The sequence below is a fragment of the Aquarana catesbeiana genome, linkage group LG08 (genome assembly GCF_042186555.1).
Source record: "Aquarana catesbeiana isolate 2022-GZ linkage group LG08, ASM4218655v1, whole genome shotgun sequence".
NCBI classification, from domain to species: Eukaryota; Metazoa; Chordata; class Amphibia; order Anura; family Ranidae; genus Aquarana; species Aquarana catesbeiana.
Window position 1 is genome coordinate 74,898,840 of NC_133331.1, and position 25,395 is coordinate 74,924,234.

At 45.6% G+C, this 25,395-nt stretch overlaps 1 protein-coding gene across 1 annotated transcript in view; it reads right to left on the bottom strand.

The window, feature by feature from the left end:
* Positions 1 to 3,141: 3,141 nt before the first annotated feature.
* Positions 3,142 to 25,395, bottom strand: part of LOC141105848 (uncharacterized) — an 86,272-nt gene continuing 64,018 nt past the window's right edge. The window contains exons 8-9 of the mRNA XM_073595990.1: positions 4,582 to 4,655; positions 3,142 to 3,322 (exon numbers count right to left, since the gene is read on the bottom strand). Coding sequence (XP_073452091.1) covers positions 3,315 to 3,322; positions 4,582 to 4,655 — 82 coding nt within the window. The 3' untranslated portion in view covers positions 3,142 to 3,314. The remainder of the gene's footprint in view (positions 3,323 to 4,581; positions 4,656 to 25,395) is intronic.

A 25,395-nucleotide genomic window follows, 5' to 3' on the forward strand; every position in this document is an offset into this window, starting at 1 on the left:
GAGCATTGGGAGGGATGGAGTCTTCAGTCTTGTGTCCGGGCTTTCCAGAAGTTCTGCAGGTTGTGTGTGTCTCCAGGTGCACACGCTCATTATAAGGCAGATCTAAGCATAGCTCAGAGTTAGTGTTGGAGCATTTGCTGCAGCCAGGAGTAAGGTGTGCTGCCGTTTAAGAACCCAGGCAATATCCTTGAGACGGCACTCCATGTGGGAGAAGTTACAGGTTAGTGGACTGAGGTGGGCCAGCTGACAGTTGGGGAGACAATAGCTGAGACAACTGGAAGAGAGTCCTGGGGACCAGAGGGTACAGTGAGTCTTGGAGTGTGAAAGCCTGGAGTGTCAGGAGAACCCCTTCCTAGAGGCCAGGAGTGGGCCTGCGCAGCTTTGTACTGCGAACAAGGCTGAGCCTTAAGAGCCAGGTGGCTTGGCATTTTTGTTTGTGTTCTTTTTGGGAGAAGAACCCCTGTGTGGGCAACCTGTGCATGTATGAACTTTCATTTTTGTTACTTTCAATAAAAGTGGGCTACCACGCCCTTAAGCAGAAGTTTCTGTTGGCTGTGAACTCACTGAAAATGCATCTACCACTGAGCTACATAAGCTCGCTCTTACACAGAACCGGGCTCAGCCCCCCCTGGCTCCCTTCTCACTGCATGTGATTAAAAGCAGTGGGTCTCTGAGCCAATGAGGAGGCTAAGAGCCGGGACAGCACCCACTCCTGTGCACATCGCTGGATCGGGCTCATATAAGTATTAAGGGGTAGCAGCATACTGAAGTTTTTTTACCTTCATGCATGAAGGTAAAAAACCATTAAGGCTTTACAACTACTTTTAAGGTGCAATACGAGATTTACCCTGCAGCAAACATTGGAAATGTGCCATCTGAGGTCTAGCTCCAAAAACATTGCGTGGCACCATTACAGTGGTAATTGGTAACCTGGGACTAGTTTAATTTAAAGTCTGTTGGTCCACACTGTCAGGAGATAGGTGGATTCCTCTTTACAACAAAACCTGCTGTGCTGAATGCCCGCTCAGACAGCACGTCAGAAACTACAGCACATACTGTGGTTTAAAAAAAACAGGCATTTGAGCATAAAAGACCCCATTTACTACAAATTGCATGCAGCAGAGGACCCAAAGTCTTCAGTGCGGCTGAGGACAAAACTGTCTTCAACAGTCTCACCCCACTCGCATACAATTCCTGTGGTTTGTCAGATGTGAAATGCCCCCTTAAACCTCGCCCTATTTCTTCCTCTTCACTGCCAACATTCCAACCCTCTTTTTCCTTGTATTGCTCTGTACAAGGATAGAGGTATTGGGCAAAAGATCCTGTTGACACTGAGACAGTGCAAAGTCTCCCCCCTTGCTGCTGTACCGCCAGTGCCCAGTCTATCAGGCCATATAATATGTGCTCCAGGAGGAACACAAGAGGAACTGTATAACTAGTCCCTAGTGCTTGCCTTGCCGTGACTTGCCATTTTGGTCCCCTCTTCGAAAGGTGCTAAATGCTGCATGCATTCTGAATGATAAGTAATTAACAATGAAAAGAACCCTACCTTCCCAGAGCCTGTCCTTGTTCCATAATAACAAAGAGACTGATTAATGGCACACCAGTTCAGGTCGCTGCAGCATAACCAATGATGAGTTCCCGTGTGTGGGGGTGTCACAAATGAAATGGTTTGCAGGCAGCTGATGTTGGCTCTGCTTTCTGCACGGCAATTACTGGACAGGTTTGACTGCCTAGAGTGTCTCTTTTGGTCCAATGAATGATGATCTAGAAGTCAAGGTATTTCATGATGAACTGTTGCGCCACCAAGTTTAGAACACGTGGAAGGCAAGGTATATGTGTAATTCGTCCCAAGTGATGGGCAACCAGCAGGCTAGTGCCATTTGTAAACATGACCTTGCCTGATGGAAAATGGGGTGGGGTCAGCAACTACTTGGCTTGGGCCTGGGAAGCTGCTAGTAGCTCTGGCCCAATGTGGCTCCTTTCCTCCAGGCATACGAGCTGCAAATGAGCATTGCAGCATTTAGTCTAGAACAGTGCATATGCTTGGGGGTTAACCTCCCTGGCGGTATGATTATTTCAGATTTTTGCGCCTCAAAGCGGTACAATTATTTTGCAGAAAATTTTTAGAAATTTGGCGTCTTATATTGCAGGTCTGTAATTCTTTGCAATTACACACTTATATCTGTCCACCAAGAGTCTAGTAGCTATCCTGGGTATGATGAAGTTTGAAACACAAAATCATAAATTATAATATAATAAATAAATAATTAAAAAAATATATATATAATAATATCACGGTTTTCTAGCTGGTCTAAAGCCACTTTTGATGTAAAGGGACACTTTTTGGTTGCTATGAACAATCTCAAGTTTCCAGGCAGAAAGAACAGTATATATAATACAAAACTGCATGCAGGGCATGGGCCAAAGCACTGGGGATAAAAGGGAAGTGAAATGATTTCATACAGTACTGTAATCTGTAAGATTACAGTACTGTATGTGTTATGATTTTTACAATTTTTTTAATTTGCTGTCAGGCTCCGCCCCTGTGCGTCACGACACTCTCAGGGAACGGAGCCTGGCACAGAGAGGCTTTGGGCAGAGGTCAGAGTCTGCAGACAGTGCGGGGGGACATCGCAGGATCCTGGGGACAAGGTAAGTAACCTGCACTAGGATCCTGAGATGTAATCCTGAGTGTGGCTCGGGGTTACCGCTAATGGTGCTGAAATTTTAACCCCGAGCCACACTCGGGAATACTGTCAGGGAGGCTATGAAACTCCCTGTGTGACTTCCCTCAACATGGCATATCCTAAGCCTATGAAACTCCCTGTGTGACTTCCCTGTCACGAGAGGCCATAGATGCTGTGGAGGATATAGAAAGAGCATGTTGGTGGGATTAGAAAAGGGAGGAATGTAGGCCTTTTGTGGCTGACTTGTGTCATTGCTCATTGAATAGCTGACTTCACCAAGCTCTGTGGTGCCATGGCTGATATACTGCAGGCAGGGGTGTTGTAGAACCACAATGGTGCCGTAAATGACAGATATATTAAAAAAGGCCTGTACTACAGTTCTTATCCTTAACTGGTAGCCTCAAATACACTTTTGCAAATCCTTTGCTATACGAAGCAGCCTGGTTTGGAAAAAAATTTCTTGCTAATATGCAAGATAAAGCTCACCCCTGTTGAAGTTGGCCTCTTCATTGGTTTTCAGTATGTACTCCTCATTTGTGCATTCAGCACCAGAGAAATGGACAGCTCCAGCCAAAAAGTGGTCAGTCACCCAGAGGCTGCCGTGAATCTCACTTGCTAATCTTATTACAAGTCTGTGGGATAGAGACTGATCAGAATCAGTACAGTAATTTCCAGCTTCCACACATATTGCACAAACATTGGTAATTAAACTTTTAAAAAACTGCCTGGAATTCTGCTTTAATAACACCACTGTGTTCTCTTAGCTGCCTATATCCTGGTAAAGGTACTTTAACTGGAATGTTGTAATGGGATTCATGATGCCTCTGCTTTTGTTAGATATATCTTGGCCTGAGCTGTGTTCTACTGGGGGGATGTATATACGAAACATCTTGTCATCTCTGACCACTCCAGGCATAAGATATAAAATTTTACCAAATTTGTCACTGACTTGAGAACTTTGGTGAAATGAGGGTGACAACTTCCTTAATTTCCCCACTCAGTTTTGGGTTAGTCAGACCACATCATTATTCCAATATTAGTCTAACAATATAACAGGGTCAAAGGTTTGGATGAAAATCCTGTAATTTGGAACAAATGCGAACCTGTCTACTCAATCCTAAATCACAGAGCTATAGCAGTAAAATAATGTCCAAATAGAGGGAATGACTATATCAAAGCTCTTAGATCCATGAAACTAATTAGGATAGCCTCAGAAGATGGCATGCGCCAACACACAGAACAAAAGTAATTTCCAACCAATTGCGCATAGGCCAGTGGTTCTCAACTCCTGTCCTCAGGACCCACTAACAGGCCAGATTTGAAGTATTACCTTGCAGATGCAGACTAGAATACTGCAATCGCTGAGCAACAAATGATGTCACCTCTGATGTATTTCAGTTATCTTGCAAACCTGGCCTGTAGGTTGGTCCTGAGGACGGGAGTTGAGAACCACTGGCGTAAGCGAACATATGCGCAAGCATGCTAAATCACGAGCACGCTAATATATGCAGATGGATGCCCACTCCCAGTCTTGGCAGCAGATGGCCTATTGAAGGAACAGAGTTGAGCCAAAAAGGATAGGACACAGAAAAAAAAATGATCTGCTGTTGGGCTTAAAACAGCAGGTGGTATAGGAAAGATGTCTGCTGACCTAGTCTGGAACCACCAATGTCTACCAATAACATGGTAGTCACAATAACCTACTTATTTCAAGTTAGAGGGTAATAGAAAGTGTCCTTCAATGTGATGAAAGATGGTTGCACAAGAATCGCAAATAGTACTGTTGTTTGGCAGATATTGGTTGGTTTTCATCATGTCAACTTTCAGGCACTGAAGAATTATCCAAAGACCATTTAATAATGAAGATGAAGAAAATGTATGATTCCATTACCAGTCCTCGCATCTTCCTTCTCCAACCCAGAGAACAGTCTCTGCCTTAGGCTACGCTCCCAGCATTCTGGTGTGCTGCAATAAGAAAGGATGTTCTGTACACAATAATTCAAAGAGGATATGTAATCCAGCCTTGTGCAATATTTAAATGACATGTGTTCCTATAGGCATCGTCTATGGTGTAAGAACCCAAATGTTACCCTGTGACCTTTTCCACATTATTTTACCCCATAATGACTACACTTCATTGAAGCCTAACTGTCCAAACCATGTTTAGAAGCATTAAACTAATTTGACTATTTCTAAATATTTTGCCCACCTGTAAAATGTTTTAGTTGTTTTTAAAGGAGATGTAAACCCTAACTACATTACATTTAGTTTTCTAAAATACAGCAAAACCTTGGATTGAGAGTAATTTGGTTTGAGAGAGTTATGCAAGACAACCACATTTTTTTTTTATAAATTTTGACTTGATAAACAAGTGAAGTCTTGATATAAGGGTAGCATCATGTCACAACTGAATATAAAAGAGAAGAGAGGTGCCTCTAAGTGTGGCAATATGGTTATATTTAATGAAGGTACAACATGGTTGATGATTAAAAGAGGCGCATCTAAGTATTCAGGTATCTGGGGTAAAGTTGTCCACGTAGACCAGTGATGGCAAACCTTTTTGAGCCCGAGTGCCCAAACTGCAACACGAAACCAACGTATTTATTTCAAAGTGCCAACATATACAGAACTTGATGAGCGTGTGCTGTGATGTCTGGGGGTGAACATGGGACACATCAGAAATCATTGGGGTGTGTCTTGATGAGGAGCAGCGATCTGATTTCAGTTATGTATGTGTATAGCCGCTATGCTGTGCGTGTTTGACAGTGGAACGCATGTGTATGGTGCCTGAGCCCTTGAGTGTGTTTTTTAGGGTGATAACATTGTCTATCCTTTTTATATGGGATTTGGAGGATTGTCATAAAGCTTATGACAATCCTGCAAACAGCATATAAAAAGGATAGCAAGTGAATATAATCAATCAACCCAAAAATAATAATAAAAAAGTGAATTCCCCCTAGTTGCTTGCTAAAACACTAACTAAAAAACTAATTCCACCCACCGTATGAAACAATTAAATCCAATAAAAATAGTGTAGCATAACATCTTACCAATACATACTAAAAATCAAGTGTCAAATTTTAACAAATATATAATGCATCACATTAAAAAAAGTCCAATATTCAATGATCCACAGTCCAGTGTGTCTCTAATGATTATATCAGTGCAGTAAACAAACACCCAGTGTCTTCAATCTATATTCATGCTTCTGTGCTCATCCTTTACCGAGTGAAAAACCTGGTCACCTCAAGGAACAAGGAATACACATGTAACATGTAATGTGTGTAACCCAGTATCTCAATAACCATAAATCAGCTCTTCTTCCCCCCTGCTCCAGGGTTCTGCTTGTTATCACTCCACCGCACAGCTCACACATCCATAGCCAGGTTATAAAATGAAGAGGCACAGAAACATAGTGTACACACGTTTCACAGCGCTTCAATAACACCCACATCAGCCGACTCAGCTCCCGGGCACAAGAACGGCCTGTGATTGGGTTTCTTCAGTAGGCACCATCACAGCCTCCCATTGGCTCAATCCCCACCATGTGTTCCGCCTACCAAACTTCATCCAACCCAGCAGCACAACTTCATCTCGTCCACGCCCACCCTAGACACTCCCTGGCCCCAGAGCGGTGTGGGAGATGTAGTTCTATGGGAGGGGATGTGGTGTGGACGAGATACACCTTGTACAGGATTTTCTCACGTGCCCACAGAGAGGGCTCAGCGTGCCATAGGTTCGCCATCACTGATGTAGACCATCCTCTGGACCGCCACTGCCATCAACGTCCTCCCTTCCACTTTGCGCTTCACAATTGCTTTCAGATCACTCTACTGCAAGGTAATCTTCCCGTTCATGATTGCAAACTAATAGCAGTGAGAGGATGGTCTATGTGGACAACTTTACCCCGGATGCCTGCATACTTAGATGTGCTTGTTTTTAACATCAGCCATGTGAGTTGCTAAACGTTATACCTTTATTAAATGTAACCATACTGCTACACTTAGAGGTGCCTCTCTTGAAGTCTCTTCTCTTTTATACTCTGTAGCTCCTGGTGGATTTTGCTTCTAATTGCCTTGTGGAGGCTGCCATTTGTGGATGGACATTTTACCTATCACATTTAATAATCTTTTTATATGGACTATAGCCTGAAGGACTTATGAATAAATAGTTGTGGAACAAATCTGAGTTTCATTATTTCTTATGGGGAAATTCGCTTTGCTATAAGAGTGCTTTAAATTACAAGCATGTTTCCGGAACTATGCTTGCAATCCAAGGTTTTACTGTACTTGGTATCATAAAAAAATTTTATTGTTATGTTTTACCCTTTTTTAAAAACTTTTGTTGCATCTCGTGCTGCTGATCTCCTGCAGCCTTTTTGCAACCAGTTTTTGTCTTCATGCACTCCAGCCAGACATGTACTGGCCATCGGTACTACCAGGGGTTTCTCAGTGGGCCGGCTTTTATGCAGAGTTCGGCAACAGCGGGAGTGTGGTCACTAACAGGCACTCCCAGAACCTCGATTCCTCCACCTCCTCTCTGCTACAAGAACAGTGTGGCCTGGGCCGGAGGACAGGCTGACTGAAGGTCTGGAGGAAGAGGACAGGCGGGAGGAGGAGGCTGACAAGGAACCCTTCGGAGGAGCAGAGCAGTGAGAGCACCCCTGGATCAAGAGTGAGACTCGGTGCTGCCTCTGCTGGCCATCAGTTACCCGGCATCCTACACATACCTGCCTGCATATAGAGCCTGTGGGGGGGAAGCAGAGAAGGGACTGCGGATAGGCGCAGTGCTATGTGGTCTGTCTCAGCCCCCCTCTTTCTGCCCCCGTTTCTCTCAGTCCCCCCTTTGTCTCCCAGCCCATAGATGTGCTGATTCCAGGGGCCACCCTCCTTCCTTTGAATCATTACAGAAGCCAGGACTGGATCCATCCCCTGCCAGCACTCTAGCAACAATTGCGGATGTACCGTCTACATACCCCCTCTCTATTGAGCCTGAGCAGCAAACATACATTTCCCAGGTCACAGGGAGTGACTGTGACTATTTGCCTGGTTGTAGGTGCAAGCAACTACAGGAAAAAACCTTAGAGACCTAAGCAGCAGGCTCCTGCGGGAGTGAACACTACATCTGCATATGTCAATGGCAAGGGGGTGCAGTTTGAGAAGACGGTGTCAACTGAGTTGCAAACTGTTGACAAAAGTACCAGCATTGTTTAGCGTAATTATGCTGCACGAGTTGAGGAAAGAAGAACGTTTAAAGTAGCAGATTTTGAAGGTGACACCACATTTGCATGCTTGGGGAATGGAAAGGTTCACTTTAACATATGTTGCAGGGAGTGCATTGTTTTCAATGAGTCAGCTGACTCATAAACTTGCATTGTGAGATGGAGCAGTAAAGCATAACCACTGTGCAGCGATACATGAGCAAATATGGTTCCCATGTACAGTAAATAAATAACAAATTATACATAGACAAATGATAACACATATTGAAAAGCCTATTTTACATCAAGCTGATCACTTTTTAAAAAGACATTCTCTATAGTGTTACTAAACCCAGGAACCTGCATTCACTGTATCTGGTCTCCCACAGTACACAGAACATGGAAATGCAATTATTTTAGTAAATATAAACTGCTAAATACCTTTTCTCATCAGCGGTATATAGCAGTCTTGTGATTTCTATCAGTGTCAGCCGAGCACTGGTTAAAGCTTGTAGGAGGAGTTTTCATTCAGTTCTGACTGTCCTATGAGACTGCATGACCCATGGCCCTCTGGACAGTGCTGATTGGCCCTGTGCTGATCACATGCCCCCTCTCAATAAAAAAACTCTCTAGTAATACACACCAAACTGAGCATGTGCAGAGTGCCTCCAAGGCTCTGTTCTATCAGCAGATAGATTCGGGACTGTGGAAGAAGGGGAGGATCAGAGAAGACAGGATCAAACAGCTCTTTTACACAATGCAGAGGATTTTTTTTTTCCTCAATAAAATTTTTATTGCAATACAATCAAAGCATTACAGTAACACAAATAGTTTTAATTGTATACTACATAATGATAGATATAACAATTCACGAGAACACAATATGTTTTAGCTCTAATAGTCGTAGATTGTGTTTTGTTCGTTTTACATTTAACGTATAAAAAACATTAACCTGGCTGGGTTTCCCAGTCTTGACCAAGGACCCATACTATATATGTTTTTGTTAAAAAAAAAATGTGTATTAACTTGAAAAATGTTAGATAGATAGATAGATAGATAGATAGATAGATAGATAGATAGATAGATAGATAGATAGATAGATAGATAGAGAAATAATACGTATAAGGTGAAAGGGAAGGTAAGTGAAAAGAAAGAGGTGATTTAGATAAACCATGAGGTTGCTAGGTGTCTGTCCGCACTTCATGCAGCTATGAGGGATTTCAATTCTTCAGAGTATTTGTAGATAACCCATACTCTCCACAGAGTGTTACATTTCTCTCTAGTTTCGTACACAGTGGCGGAACTACCGCCATAGCGAGCCACGCGGTCGCTATGGGGCCCGCAGCCGAGAGGGGCTCGTGGGGAGGATGAGGAATGCATACTGCGGGGGGACAAGCACCGCCCGCATGGTCCCCCAGCCAGGGGAAGTGAGGAGAGGAAGAGGCAAGCTGTCCGTACGAGCAGAGAGCTCAGATGTAAGAGCTTTCATTAGAATTTCCTGTGTTCTCGGGGCTCACCGTCACATAGCCCCACCTCTTGGCCCGACGCCTTTGATAGACAGAACGCCGGTCCAATGCGGGATATGTGACATCATCAAAGGCTCTGGGCCAAGAGGTGGGGCTATTTGACGGGGAGCCCCGGAAACACAGGAAATTCAAATGAAAACTCTTACAGCTCTCTGCTCGTATGGACAGCTCGCCTCTTCCTCTCCTCACTTCCCCTGGCTGGGGGACCGTGCGGGCAGTGCTCACCCCCCACTCTGAGGCAGCCCCACGCTCACCAACAGCCATTTGAGGGATGCAGTATGCATTCCTCATCCTCCCCATCACTGGCTCGCCTCTTTCTCTGCACAGATGAGGCTGCATTGTGCACGGGTCATGCTACATTGGGCACAGGTGAGGCTGCATTGGGCACAGGTGAGGCTGTATTTGGCACGGGTCACGCTGAATTGGGCATAGGTGAGGCTGCATTGGGCACAGGTGAGGCAGTATTGGGCACGGGTCACGCTGCAATGGGCACAGGTGAGGCTGCATTGGGCACAGGTGAGGCTGCACTGGGCGCAGGTGAGGCTGCATTGGGCACTGGACACGCTGCATTGGGCACAAGTGGGCACAGGTGAGGCAGTATTGGGCACAGGTAAGGCTGTATTGGGCACGGGTCACGCTGCATTGGGCACAGGTGAGGCAGTATTGGGCACGGGTCACGCTGCATTGGGCATAGGTGAGGCAGTATTGGGCACAGGTGAGGCTGCATTGGGCACAGGTGAGGCTGTATTGGGCACAGGTGAGGCTGCATTGGGCACTGGACATGCTGCATTGGGCACAGGCAGGTCACGTTGCATTGGGCACAGGCAGGTCATGCTGCATTGGGCACAGGGGAGGCTGCATTGGGCACAGGTGGGCAAGGTGTGGCAGTATTGGGCACAGGTGAAGCTGTATTGGGCATGGGCAGGCCACCCTGCATTGGGCACAGGTGAGGCTGCATTGGGCACTGGACATGCTGCATTGGGCATAGGCAGGTCATGCTGCATTGGGCACTGGCGAGGCTGCATTGGGCACAAGTGGGCACAGGTGAGGCAGTATTGGGCACAGGTGAGGCTGTATTGGACACGGGCAGGCCACGCTGCATTGGGAACACACAGGCCACATTGGGCACTGGTCACGCTGCATTGGGCACAGATGAGGGTGATTGAAGCGCCAACACCAGGTGTTTGGAGTATCTTTATCTGTTGATTGTTAACCTTTCTGGAATACATATATTGCTATTGTGGTGTAGGATCTGGGCCTGTTGTCCTTTCTTTCTTTCCTTCCTTCCTCCATCCCTCATTCATCTCAGACTCGAACCACACCCCCTTTGAGCCACGCCCACTATTTAATTTAAGCCCCGCCGTTTTTTGCGGGGGGGGGCTGTTTGCAGGGGGGGTCCCTGTGACAGAGGCTTTTGGAGGGGACTGAATGTCAGCCTCTTGCCTACAGATCATCAGATCATGGGCCCTGACATTTGGGGTACCCTTGAGGTGTTGTTACTTTGGCTTTGGGTCCTTGTCCCCCAGGACACACAGACTCTGGGGACCCTGTATTCGCCATATTAGCAATAGTGACTGATTCATACTGTTGGGACTCATACTGTGAGGAGATGGTAATATCATCAACTCCACTCACCTGTCTGATGTCTTCTATAATGTGTTTAATGTAAATGAGTCTAGTCTGGCTTACCATAGCTTCTAAGGGTATTCCACACATTGTTGTTTGTTCTAATTAACCCTGTGTTGACGTTTATGGTAATGTGTATTGAATAGTCAGTGAGCTAGGAGACGTAAAGTCTTAAACCCAAAGGTCATGTCTCTGAGTCACGTAGTCTGGGTAAATGATTTAGTAAACTAGCTCATGTTAATTAGGTTGCAGTTGTATTGTTAGAGTAATATGAGCAGGAGGGGGCACCTCCTCTAACGCTATATAAAGACTTGTAATTTTGGTTCTAATAAATGAGTCCATGTTAGCAGCTAAGCAAGTCTCGTCTTGTTTTGTGCTCGGAGCGGTTGGAATATCTGATATCTATATTCAGACTGGGAGGAAGTGGTATACTGACGGAAGCACTCAAGCTGTGTGTGGGACATCCGTGACAGGCCCATACAATATTTTGTTATGGGGCCTTGTGATTTCTAGTTACGCCCCTGCATGTACATTACAGAGCCATTCTTTAATAGTGGGTGTTCTTGTGGTTTTCCAATATCTGGGAATTAGGGCTTTTGCAGCTGTAAATAGAAATCTAGGCAATGATCGCTTATATCTCTTCATTGGGCCGTTAGAAATGTGTAAAAGGCAGCAAGCTGCCATTAGTGGAATTGAAGTATCTGTATTGTGTTTAATAACGTCACAAACCTTTTGCCAAAATGGACGTATCAGGTCGCAATCCCACCATATATGGTACGCGGTTCCTTTTGCCCCTTTGCATCTCAAACATAAATCTGAATGCCATGTACACACGACCTGACCTTTCGTCGGACTGAACTCCGGACTTGCCTACACACGATCACACCAAAGTCTGATCGTTTCGAACGTGATGACGTACGACCGGACTAGAATAAGGAAGTTCATAGCCAGTAGCCAATAGCTGCCCTTGCGTTCTTTTTTGTCCGTCGGACTAGCATACAGACGAATGGATTTTTCGATCGGACTCGAGTCCATCGGAAAGATTTGAAACATGTTCTATTTCCAAAGTTAGACAGATTTTTCGACAGAAAAGCTCAGATGAAGCCCACACACGATCGAATTGTCGGACGGATTCATTCTGTCGGACCAGTTCGGTCGAAAAGTCTGCTTGTGTATACACGGCATAAGTGTCATCTTTGGGTAGATCATCTCATTAGAAACAGTTGCCAGTATATAAAGCTGAGAACCAGCCTCAAACATAGAATGTCATTTTCCAGGGTAGAAAGGTAAAAAAAGGGGGGGGTGTTCATCTAATAGTCAGATGACCAACAACATTTAACCAAAAAATAATTCCAAACGTTACCTTGAATGAATGAATGATTTGTAGAGCGCTGCAAATGCGAACTGAATCGCCTCAAGGCGCTAGATGCATTCTCTGTAGTCAGCTTCTAGAAAAGGAAGGTCTTTAGTTTTTTCCACCTTAACCAGTGTTCGGGTGAAACAAGTAGAACATATTTTCATCTGTAGACAACATCCACAGAATAGGAAGAACATTGATTCCTGCTGCTCACGTATTTTTCTGGAACCTGAATCCTCTGGCCGAATATGAGGATTCGCCATAGTTGAGGCCTGTACGTTTCTTGAATTTAGATTTTTTGGATGAAGGCAGTTTTGAAAGAGAGGCTTGCGGGGAATGAGGGGGTGTAGAGCCGAGCGTAGGAATCCTGAATTCCTGATACCATTCAGGTAGGTCAATCAGTGGTAGATTCAACTGCTCACAAAAGGTTGGGATGTCCTCTGGTAGTCGCAGGTAGTATTGCTTGCCTTGGTATCTGGCATTGAGGGCGAAGAGAAACCTCCATCTGTATGGTATCCCTTTCTCTCTGAGGACCTCATCAGGGGACGCAGCGGTTGTCTGTTTTTGAGGGTAAAGTGGGAAAGATCCTGGAATAGGGAGATAGGATGATCATTAAAGATAATTTGATCATTCCTTCTGGATTTGCCCAGGATTTCTTCTTTAAGTGAGAAGCTTTGTAAGCAGCATATAATGTCTCTCGGTGGTGCTGTGTCTCATGGGCGCAGGTTCAGTGCCCTGTGTGCCCAAATAAATTCTATGTCAGTGTCTTTCGGACATTCCAGGAGTTCATTGAATACAGCTTGTAGTGCTTGTTTGATCTGAGCAGATTCTACATTTTCAGGGATTCAGGGATTGCTTTCTCCCCCTGTTGTCAAGGTCCTCCAAATGTCTATTGACTTGAATAAAGTGAGTGGCATGTGTGGATACACCAGTCCCCAAATGCTCTATCGTCCTGTCTTTAAGCCTCTGCTCTCTCTGTGCTGGCCAGACGCTCATTGAGGGAGAGGAGGTGGACCTTTAAATCATTTATTGAGGTGTTTTTTATATCTGCAGCTATCTGTTATCTCCGATAGCTGCATTGGATGATCTGTGTAGTCTGTGTCCCTTACCAGATCCTCCGAAGCTGACAGGGAGTCTTTACTGGGGTCTGCCCCGTGCTGCAGCGACTCCATCTTGGATCCCGTTCGGTCCCTCATCCGTGGGGTTTGTAAGCCAAATAACTCCGGTATACTTAGGGTTGCCACCTGTCCGGTGCCCAATGTAGCCTCACCTGCACCCAGACAGTTCAGGGTTTCGAATCATGCGTCCAGGTTTCAGACTGCCTGAAACCCGGACACATTTTTAAGACCAGACTATGGCTTCCCAACAGGGTTGCTGGCTACAGTTGTGTAAGCCGAGAGTGTGTATTACAGTCTTTCACACTGCCCAAAGCCAGCACTAACAATTCTCATACATACACACACACACACACACACACACACACACACACGGGAGAGGAAAGAGGGCTCAATCTGCACCTCTTCCACCCGCTCCTACCCTTCTATGTCTGCGTACACTCCAATCCCTGGCACTGTGGCTCAGAAAAGTTGAGTGGGGGTGGGAAATTTGAAGTCCAGTAGCCTCAGATACATCTGGATGAGAGGTGCTGACTGCCAAGAGGTGAATGAGCTCACCATCCATCCTGTCTGTGACTGAAGTCTCCCCCTTCTCTCTCCTGCCTCTGAGTGAGTACACTAAGGCAAATCGGGGTTCTCAGAACACTCATTACATCAGAGTTCTCCTTTACACCAGAGGCCACAGTGTTCCTCCTTACATCAGAGTCCTCTCCATACATCAGAGCATCCCTTGTGTTAGAGTCCCCAGAGTTCTCCCTTACATCAGAGTGTACGGGTTTGACTTGAAGAAAAGTTGGCAACCCTAGGTATACTGTGGTTTCCTGGCAGAGAGAGAAAACGTTCCTGGCTGGGACCTGTAGTATGCTTGTCCCGTTTGCCCATAGCCAAATCTAGTGGGCTGGAAGGGGATTATGAGCCGTGATTGTGGAGAGCTCCTCTACTCAGCATCCATTCCCACTGAGCGCCAAAGCAACGACCCCCCCCCCCCCCTCCCCACCACCACCACCACCACCACCACAATGCAGAGGATTAACTGCTTAGGTTTCACAGTAAGTATAACAAGCATGCTTTACTGTATGCATATACAGATTGATTTTACTGTTGTGGGTTTAGTAACACTTTAAAGAGGAACTGCAGTCTGCTCACATAATTTGTAATAAAAACATCTTTGCCATTCTGAAGCCTTCCTCCAACCAACAACAAACAAGGGCAGAGATTTAATAGATGGAAAGTTGAAAAAAATGACTGAAGGTCGGATTTAAAAGAGAAGTATGGCCAAGTAGAAGCCAAAGTATGGCCATTCGTCTCTTGTGGGCCACAGGAGTGCACTTACTCTTGCACTCTTGAAGCCCAGAATCAGCCGACAGTGGTCTAAAGCCCGCTGTCAGCTGACATCACAGCAGGGCCGGGACAGGTGGTGGGCGGCTGCCCTGGGCACAATGGTTTACTGTAGGGATGGGGGCGCCTTCCTTCAGTTACAAGGCTGGCAGGAGTAGTGACTCTGACAAGCAAGTGACCACTGGGCGTAGGAACCTCTAAGCTTGCAAATCATGAACTGGTCACAGTTTGGCATCTCTGCCCTTGCACTGCATCACAGAGCCACTCCAGGCTCCCTCCGGAGATGTGTTCAAGCCTGGTGACTAACTACAAGAGATGTCTTACCTCTGTGATTGCCAACAAGGGTTTCTCCACCAAGTACTAAGTCATGTTTTGCTTGGGGATCACATACTTGTTTTACTCACTGAACTGCAACTTAATTTATAACATTTGTATCATACTCTGTCTCTACCATTTAAAATACACCTATGATAAAAATTATAGACCCTTCATTTCTTTGTAAGTGGGCAAACTTACAAAATCTGCAGGGGCTCAAATAATTATTTTCCCCACTGTACATGGGCCGAATGCTGAACAAATTGTCGTTCAAAAATCAGAAATTTTGTGTTTTGTGATCCGATGGTGCCACCATTGATTTCGAAACCAATAAAGCCTTCAATTTAACCTCATGTTGCTACAGAAAAGAATATCTGTGGCCAGGAATCTTCTTTACTTTCCATGAATTTTCTTTTCTTGTGCTCATGCGCATTTCTTTTTCGATTTTATTTCTCACATGATTCTCCCATCATTGATTAGAAAAGCGTTAGTTTTTCAAAAAATCTCCAACATGCCCGATTACTCAAATTTAAATGGCCACTCGAATATCAGAAGTTGCTGCAGCTCACTAATGGTGTGAAATTTGAACAAAAATTTTTAGAAAAGATTTTCAAAGTGAAATTCTTTTGGAGTTCGACCCATGCATGGCCGGTCTTATACATGGGTTGAATTCTGAACAAATTTTCGTTCAAAATTCAGAAATTGTGTGCGTTTTGTTATCCAATGGTGCTACCATTGGTTTTGAAATGCGACCAACCAAGCCACACAGAAATCGGTTGTTGCTGCTGCCTACTAATGGTGCAAAATCTGAAAGAGAATTCTAATGCAGGCCATACATGGGTCGAATTCTGAATAATTTTTCTTTTGAAAATCAGAAATGTTGTGCTTTGAGTTTTGTGATCCGATGGTGCCACCATTGATTTAGAAATTCGACCAAGTAAGCCTTCAGCCCTCGTTTACACTAAACACGGCTTTGAAATCATTCATCTGAACTCACATAATTTCAAAGCCGCAATCTCAAAGTCACCAAAAGTAGTGCAGAAACTACATTTAGAAATCAGTGCGCCGCTGCAAAGTCGATATCGCACCGATTGGGACGCTCTTATTGCTGGCAATAGGCTCCGATTTGACATGCGATCTGACATCGCATCTCAAATTGCATGTCAAATTGTGCCAATGTGATCAGGGGCTCAATCTCACCTCGTGTTGCTACAGAAAATAATTTTCCTGAATTTTCTTTTCTTGTGCTCATGCGCATTTCTTTTTCGATTATATTTCCTACACGATTCACCCATCGTTCTCCCAACCGTTCGTTTTTCAAAAAAAATCTCTAACGTGGTCGATTACTCAAATTCAATGACCGAGTAAAAATCAGGCGTTGCTACGGCCCACTAATGGTGTGAAATTCGAACAAAAATTTTTAGAAAAGGTTTTCGAAAGAAAATTCTTTTGGAATTGGACCCATGTATGGCCAGCCTTAAGCCTCGTACACACAGTACGAAAATCAGAAGGGGATTGTTGCTTGACAGGCTGTTGTCTGAAATTCTCACCGTTAGTACGCTCCTTTAGACAATTGTTTTCCAATTTTTGGACAACAAATGCTGGATGACAGGCTAGTAAATTTTTGGCAAACGATGGCTCCACGTCTGATTTTCGGATGGTCAGTACACAAATCTGTCACACAAAAGTCGAAAGTACAAACACGCATGCGCGGAATCAAGGAACGACTGGGAAGAGTTCGGTCTTGTAAACTACTGTTCTAATCTAGAATTAACATTCGTGACGTGGCAATTGATGATATGTCAAAGTTCTCATGTTCTTTAATGGGATAATAATGAAGCTGCTTTGCATGTAGTCATGCCAAATGTATTTTAAAAGGCATTTGACAAAAATCAGAAGCTCAGTCGTCCAACAATCAGACCGTGTGTACGAGGCTTTAGGCTCCGTTCACACCTTCTGGATTATGGGCGGAATTGCCGCAATTCTGCCCGCGATTCCTGAATCGCTGCAAAAGGCGGGATGTGCTTGCGATACCATTACTTTCAATGAGATCCCAATCGTGGCATGATTTTGCCACGATTGTCGCGCCAACAAATTGCGGAAAAATCGCAGCAAACAAAATCGCGGGATGCCTGTCGCCCAAAAGAAGATCCAGAGCTTTTGTTTGCCGCGATTTGTCGTGAGATGATCGCGGCAAAATCGCACCGCATTTAGGGTGCCATTGAGAAATAATGGCTTTACAGATATGGTTCAATTTACTGCCAATGAGCCCTTTAGGCTTTATTCACACCTATGCAGGTTGCAGTTTGCTTATTCCAGGTGCATTTTGTGTTTTTCAATACACATTTTTGTTCCATTGAAGTCTATGGAACCAAAAACCAGAAAAAAGTCCCTGGCCCTTTCCATAAAATGCACAGATGTGAACCACATCCATAGGAAACCATGTTAAATGGATTGTAGTGTGTTTCTGCAAAACTGAAAATGCGCTAAAAAATGCATAAGTGTGAACCAGGCCTAAAATATGGAGCCTAACAAACGGCTGCGTCCTAACTACAGGTCTTGCAGTTAGAGGATCTGTCAGGATTGTGTATTTGTGCACCAATTCCCAGATCACTTTTCTACCTCCTATTAATCCAGTGGCGTAGCGTGGGGGGTGCAGGGGGTGCCGTGGCCCTGGGCGCGATATTTAGGGGGGCGCCAGTATGTGTCACTGGCTGCCTCCTCCTAATTTTTAATTTTGTGTCCCCGGGCTCCGGCCGCCATGTTAAGTGTTTGGCGCCCTGTGATTGGGTGTATGGGGGTCATGTGAGGCGCCCCGCCTCCGCACATGACCCCCATACACCCAATCACAGGGCGCTGGATACTGAACATGGCAGCAAGCAGAGCGCAGGGGAGAGAAGAAAGTGAGCCGCCGCTGTGTTCTCCTCATCATCCGGACCGATGCAGCCAGGATAAGAAGGTAAGTGAGAGTCATGTTACTGGGGGGGGGGAGGGAGGGGGGCGAGAGAGACTGTAGGCAGGACAGTGTAGTTTAGTATAGTATGGAGGTCAGTGTAGTGTCACTATGGAGGTCAGTGTAGTGTCACTATGGAGGTCAGTGTAGTGTCACTATGGGGGTCAGTGTAGTGTCACTATGGGGGTCAGTGTAGTGTCACTATGGGGGTCAGTGTAGTGTCACTATGGGGGTCAGTGTAGTGTCACTATGGAGGTCAGTGTAGTGTCACTATGGGGGTCAGTGTAGTGTCACTATGGGGGTCAGTGTAGTGTCACTATGGGGGTCAGTGTAGTGTCACTATGGGGGTCAGTGTAGTGTCACTATGGGGGTCAGTGTAGTGTCACTATGGAGGTCAGTGTAGTGTCACTATGGAGGTCAGTGTAGTGTCACTATGGGGGTCAGTGTAGTGTCACTATGGGGGTCAGTGTAGTGTCACTATGGGGGTCAGTGTAGTGTCACTATGGGGGTCAGTGTAGTGTCACTATGGGGGTCAGTGTAGTGTCACTATGGGGGTCAGTGTAGTGTCACTATGGGGGGCAGTGTAGTGGACAGTATTGGAGGAGACAAGTCAGTGCAGCCAAGTCCTGTCTCTGCCGATGACTGACCCCTATCACAGGATCTGTTCCACTCACACAGATCCTCAGTGTCTGGGGGAGGGGCGCTGATGTCCTATCCAGCAGGAGCCCGGGAGGAAGGACATCTCCCATACTGTTATGATAAGGTCAGTACATTTGTTAGGGGGATGTTGTGTAATTATTGTGCTAGGGGACGGACTGCTGCTTCCCCCATGTAATGTGCTCTCTTGTGCCCAGTGCCCACCATGTCATGTGCCTTGCAGTGCCCCCCATGTAATGTGCTGTGCCCACCATGTCATGTGCCTTGCAGTGTCCCCATGTAATGTGCTGTGCCCACCATGTCATGTGCCTTGCAGTGTCCCCATGTAATGTGCTGTGCCCACAATGTCATGTCATGTGCCTTGCAGTGCCCCCCATGTAATGTGCTGTGCCCACCATGTCATGTGCATTGCAGTGCCCACTATGTAAAGTGCTGTGCCCACCATGTCATGTGCATTGCAGTGCCCCGCATGTCATGTACCTTGCAGTGCCCCCATGTAATGTGCTGTGCCCACTATGTCATGTCATGTGCCTTGCAGTGCCCCGCATGTAATGTGCTGTGCCCACCATGTCAAGTCATGTGCCTTGCAGTGCCCCCCATGTAATGTGCTGTGCCCACCATGTCCTGTCATGTGCCTTGCAGTGCCCCCCATGTAATGTGCTGTGCCCACCATGTCATGTCATGTGCCTTGCAGTGCCCCCCATGTAATGTGCTGTGCCCACCATGTCAAGTCATGTGCCTTGCAGTGCCCCCCATGTAATGTGCTGTGCCCACCATGTCCTGTCATGTGCATTGCAGTGCCCCTATGTAATGTGCTGTGCCCACCATGTCATGTGCATTGCAGTGCCCACTATGTAAAGTGCTGTGCACACCATGTCATGTGCATTGCAGTGCCCCCCATGTAATGTGCTGTGCCCACCATGTCAAGTCATGTGCCTTGCAGTGTCCCCATGTAATGTTCTGTGCCCACCATGTCATGTCATGTGCCTTGCAGTGCCCCCCCATGTAATGTGCTGTGCCCACCATGTCATGTCATGTGCCTTGCAGTGCCCCCCATGTAATGTGCTGTGCCCACCATGTCATGTGCCTTGCAGTGCCCCCCATGTAATGTGCTGTGCCCACCATGTCCTGTCATGTGCATTGCAGTGCCCCTATGTAATGTGCTGTGCCCACCATGTCATGTGCATTGCAGTGCCCACTATGTAAAGTGCTGTGCCCACCATGTCATGTGCATTGCAGTGCCCCGCATGTCATGTGCCTTGCAGTGCCCCCCATGTAATGTGCTGTGCCCACTATGTCATGTCATGTGCCTTGCAGTGCCCCCCATGTAATGTGCTGTGCCCACCATGTCATGTCATGTGCCTTGCAGTGCCCCCCATATAATGTGCTGTGCCCACCATGTCCTGTCATGTGCATTGCAGTGCCCCTATGTAATGTGCTGTGCCCACCATGTCATGTGCATTGCAGTGGCCACTATGTAAAGTTCTGTGCACACCATGTCATGTGCATTGCAGTGCCCCCCATGTAATGTGCTGTGCCCACCATGTCATGTCATGTGCCTTGCAGTGTCCCCATGTAATGTGCTGTGCCCACAATGTCATGTCATGTGCCTTGCAGTGCCCCCCATGTAATGTGCTGTGCCCACCATGTCATGTGCCTTGCAGTGCCCCCCATGTAATGTGCTGTGTCCAGTATGTCATTTGCTGTACGTTGCAGTGCCCACCATGTAATGCGCTGTGCTGAACAATGTCATGTGCTGTGCATTGCATTGCCCTTCATGTGATGTGCAGTGCCCACTATGTCATGCTGTGCCTTGCAGTGCCCACCATGTCATGTGCAGTTCCTAACATGTAATGTGCAGTTGCATTTCCCACCATGAAACGTGCTTACCATGCAGTGCCCACCATGTAATGTGTTGTGCCCACCATGTAATGTTATGTGCCATTCAGTGCCCACCATGTAATGCGCTGTGCCCACCATGTCATGTGCCTTGCAGTGCCCCCCATGTAATGTGCTGTGTCCAGTATGTCATTTGCTGTACGTTGCAGTGCCCACCATGTAATGCGCTGTGCTGACCATGTCATGTGCTGTGCATTACATTGCCCTTCATGTGATGTGCAGTGCCCACTATGTCATGCTGTGCCTTGCAGTGCCCACCATGTAATGTGCAGTGCCCACCATGTCATGTGATGTGCCATCCAGTGCCAACCATGTCATGTGCAATGCCCACCATGTCATGGCTGTGCCTTGCAATGCCCGCTATGTAATATGCAGTGTCCACCATGTCATGTGCTGTGCCATACAGTGATCCCACCATGTAATGTGCAGTGCCCACCGTGTAATGTGCAGCGCCCACCATGTCATGTGCACTTCCCACCATGTCATGTGCTATGCTGTGCCCACCCTACCATGTGCTGTGCCCAGCATGTAGTGTGTTGTGCCCACTGTGTAATGTGCTGTGCTGTTCAACAGTGCCCACCATGTCATGTGCAGTTGCATTTCCCACCATGAAACGTGCTATGCCATGCAGTGCCCACCATGTAATGTGTTGTGCCCACCATGTAATGTTATGTGCCATTCAGTGCCCACCATGTAATGTGCTGTGCCCACCACGTCATGTGCTGTGCCATGCAGTGCCCACCATGTAATGCGCTGTACCCACCATGTAATGTGCTGTGTCATACAGTGCCCACCATGTCATGTGCAGTGCCCATCATATAAATTGCTGTGCAGTGCCCACCTAGTATGGTGGACAGTGTAGTATGGTGGACAGTGTAGTATGGTGGTCAGTGTAGTATGGTGGTCAAGTGTAGTGTAGTATAGTGGACAGTGTAGTATAGTGGTCAGTATAGTGGACAGTTTAGTATAGTGGTCAGTGTAGTATGGTGGCGAGTATAGTATAGTGGTCAGTGTAGTGGACAATGTAGTGTAGTGGACAGTGTGTTCTCAGTGTAGTGGTCAGTATAGGAATCAGGTAGGTCAGTACTATTGTATTTGAAGGGACTCAGGGATAGCTAAAAGTCCGCAGGTTGGGGGCGCAAATTACTTGCCTTGCCCCGGGTGCTGACAACCCACGCTACGCCACTGTATTAATCACATGGGGAAACAATGCAAACGGGGGCAGACCCAGCTCTGGGTGTCACCCTATATAATGAGGTGTCAGTGCAGAGTACTGGAGGGAGAGGCGGCTTCTGTGTGCCCTGGTGCTGCTGCTGGGCTGCCTTGCTGTGGGGAGAGCAGAGCTGTGAGTTACCTCCTGAGATCAACTACTAGTAGAGGATTCTATTTATTTATTCTTTTAAATTTATTTTTTTAACCATATTTATAGAGCTGTAAACAACTTTTAGGCATGCTTCAGTTTGAATACAATTGGCCCTGGGGCAGTCATGGCTTCCAACTGCCTCTTTTTATGGGAAAACAAAAATTCTTGGTCCCTCTTTGTAACCTTGTATGCAATTTATATATTAGTACTATTAGTATTAGTATTATATGGGTGGAATCACCTTGCTTCTGTAGCACTTACCCCCAAAGGAGCTGCTGAGTTATTTAGGCTTGTACTCTGCTTAGTCTCCCCTTTGACTATCTCAGTCCCCCTGACACAGCTGTGGTGTAATAGTGTGCAGTGAAAAGGAAATCATAAAGGCAAGTTCACAATACTCAATATAATATACCTGTCTGTAGTTACCTTACCCTCCTCTTGTCTGGTGATGAAGAGGAAAACAACACTCACACAGTTATACTTGAATAATATCCTTATTTACTGTCATTGATTTAAAAAGTTTAAACTACAATGGTTGTACTGTCAGACCAACACAGTCTGACAGTCAACTGAACTTTATATTACAAAGATACAATACAGATATAAAATGTCTGAAATAATATATGAGTTGTGTAGCAAAGTAAATAGGATAACCATCAGAGTGAATTTGTCTCACTATGTGAACTTTCCTATTTCCTGCGTGTTTTATCACTACACTAAATCAAAGACTACCTGGATAATGTGTAGCACAACAATTAGACAGCTCCCTCATTTAGTATCACAATACCCCAATATAGCAAAGGGACACAAGGCCTTGTGTTTTACTAAACAGTCCTTTTCTTCTGCTAGCAAAAACAAAGTAGATTTGTAATCCAAAGGGTTAAAGACTCCTGATCAAAGTAGACTGAAAATGTGAAAGTAAAGTTCTGGTACAGCAGCACTATAACTAACTTTGATGCCAGGGACTCAGTACTAAATCCTCTTGTCTTGTGTAGATGGATGTATAAAAGTGTATCAAGAAACTTTCGGGCAACAGTGCTCTCACCCAACAAGAACAGTGATGTCAGAAGACTCCGTTCTGATGTACAGGGTTCGGTCTCCGGCTCACAAGTTCTCAGTCTGTTCACTGTGGCCACGCTGTACCACCTCACAGACGACCAGGAGTCCTCGGTTACCTCCTTCAAGGGTCTCTGGAACGATCGCACTGCTGCTCCAACACGCTGCGATCTAAGGCAGGATCCACTCCGCACAGGGTAGGCCGTACTCTGTGGGACACACACACCCACAGAGCCCTGCTGGTAGGCCACACATCCCAGGAACAAGAGAGCTAAGATGGCCGCTCCCAGCCCTTTTATAGTCTTCCCACAATGCAGTTCTGTTCCCTGAGGCTTGTGGGAGTTACTGAGCATTGTGGGTAGGTCAAGTTAATGTCTAAATGTAAACAGAACACTTCCATGTCAACTTGAATAATGAAAGAAATAAAGATGCAGATCTTTCATATTTTGGCCGCTAGATGGTGCCAGATGATGAAATATAACATAACATTAAGCTACATCAAAAATGTGTCCCGCTACACTAATGCCTGTGATTCCAAACTGCAGAGCAATCGCACGTCTGGGTGCCATTCATTCTAAACGTTGCCCCAAACACGGTGCTTTTTTTTTTTTTTTGACGCATCACAGAATTGCAGCAAAATGCAACTATAAAAATATATATATATATATATATATATATATATATATATATATATATATATATATATATATATATATATATATATATATATATATGTAGCATGTCGCCCTAAGCCCTAATTCACACAGTGTGGCTTCAAAGCCGCTGATCAGTGCAATTTTTTTTTGTGCGATTTCATTATGGCTTAAAACGCCATTTAACAGAATTGGATACGAGTCACAATTAAATCGCAGAAAAGTAGTGCAGGAACCTTTTTCAAAGTTGCTGCAACTTGAATCACAGCATGGCTTTGAATGGCTCCATTGTAATGGGATTTTTAAACTGTCAGGTTTTTATTGCTGTCTGCGTGCCTGTTAGCATTCACCAGGAAAAATAGAGGTGAATCTTCCTATCAGCGAGAGCGATAGAAAATTCCAAAATTAGAGTTGTCACTAGGGCAGGAATAGAGGGAAAATCTTGCAATGGGGAGACCCATTGTCAAGTTCTGGTGACAATGTGGGATTTCCCTAAATTTTAAAGGGATTTCCCTTACTTCCGTTTGGCTATGGGACAGGATGTGAAGGGAAATCTCTCCAATGGGACACAGATTGGGGGGGTGCAGTGGTCCGTAACCAGATATATATTTAACATACAAGTATAACTAAAAGCAACTATTTTTTCAATACTTTTTTTTTATGACATCACACGGTAAATACAGAAACCAAGTCCCATGCAAGTCGAGAATAATACATTATAAAGGACTCAGCCCAAAGTATACAACTGCAAATGCGAGAAGCAGTTAGATACATGAGAAGGTGTCCCAGAGAACCCCACACTAGAAGGTCTCTGTATACCGTGCAGATTTTTTTTTTTTTCTTTTTTAAGGCGGGCCACCATCAAAAAAAGTAAGAAATAACCCTAAAGGTAACACCATAAAACCGAAGTGGAGAAGAAGAGCGAAGAAAGCAGAGAAAGGGTATAAAAGGGGGGGAGGAGGGGATCCAGTCATTCTGCCTTGTCTGAGGGACCAGGAGACCCACTGGTATGATTAAGTGGGGGGTATTAAGTCAGCAAGGCTTTGAATTCCCCAGAGTAGACAAATTTGTGCTAGTAAAACCATTTTTTGAGAAATTTCTCGAAGGCCTTTCTCTGTATCAACCAGGTCCTCCATTTCATTGACCTTTTTCAGCCAGACGGCTATGGGTGGTGCTTGAGTCTGCTTTAAAAAAAGTGGGATACAGCTCCTCGCAGGTGTAAGTAGCAATGGTAAAATGGAGCGCCTGTAGGCCTTGCATGAAAACCTGTAGTGATGCAGAAGGAAAGGCGCAGGGTCCCTCGGTAGCTCATAGTCAGTACATTTTTTTTGGGTTATGCGGTGAAGCTCTGTCCAATATGTCTGTAGTGACTGGCAGGATCAGAAGATATGGAGCAGAGAACCCTTCTCTTCCCCCACCCCTCAAGCAAAGGTCCTGGCATTGCGGGAACATCGTATGAATCTTTACAGGTGTGTGATACCACCTTTTCAAAAGTTTAAAACCAGATTCCTGGTGTTTTGTGAAGATGGATGCTTTGTAGGCAAAGAGGAGAATCCTCTCCACCTTGTCTGTAAAGTTCAACCCTAGATCTTGTTCCCATTTGGAGATGTGGGAAAGTCGATCGCGGGGACACAAACAGTCGATGGGTCT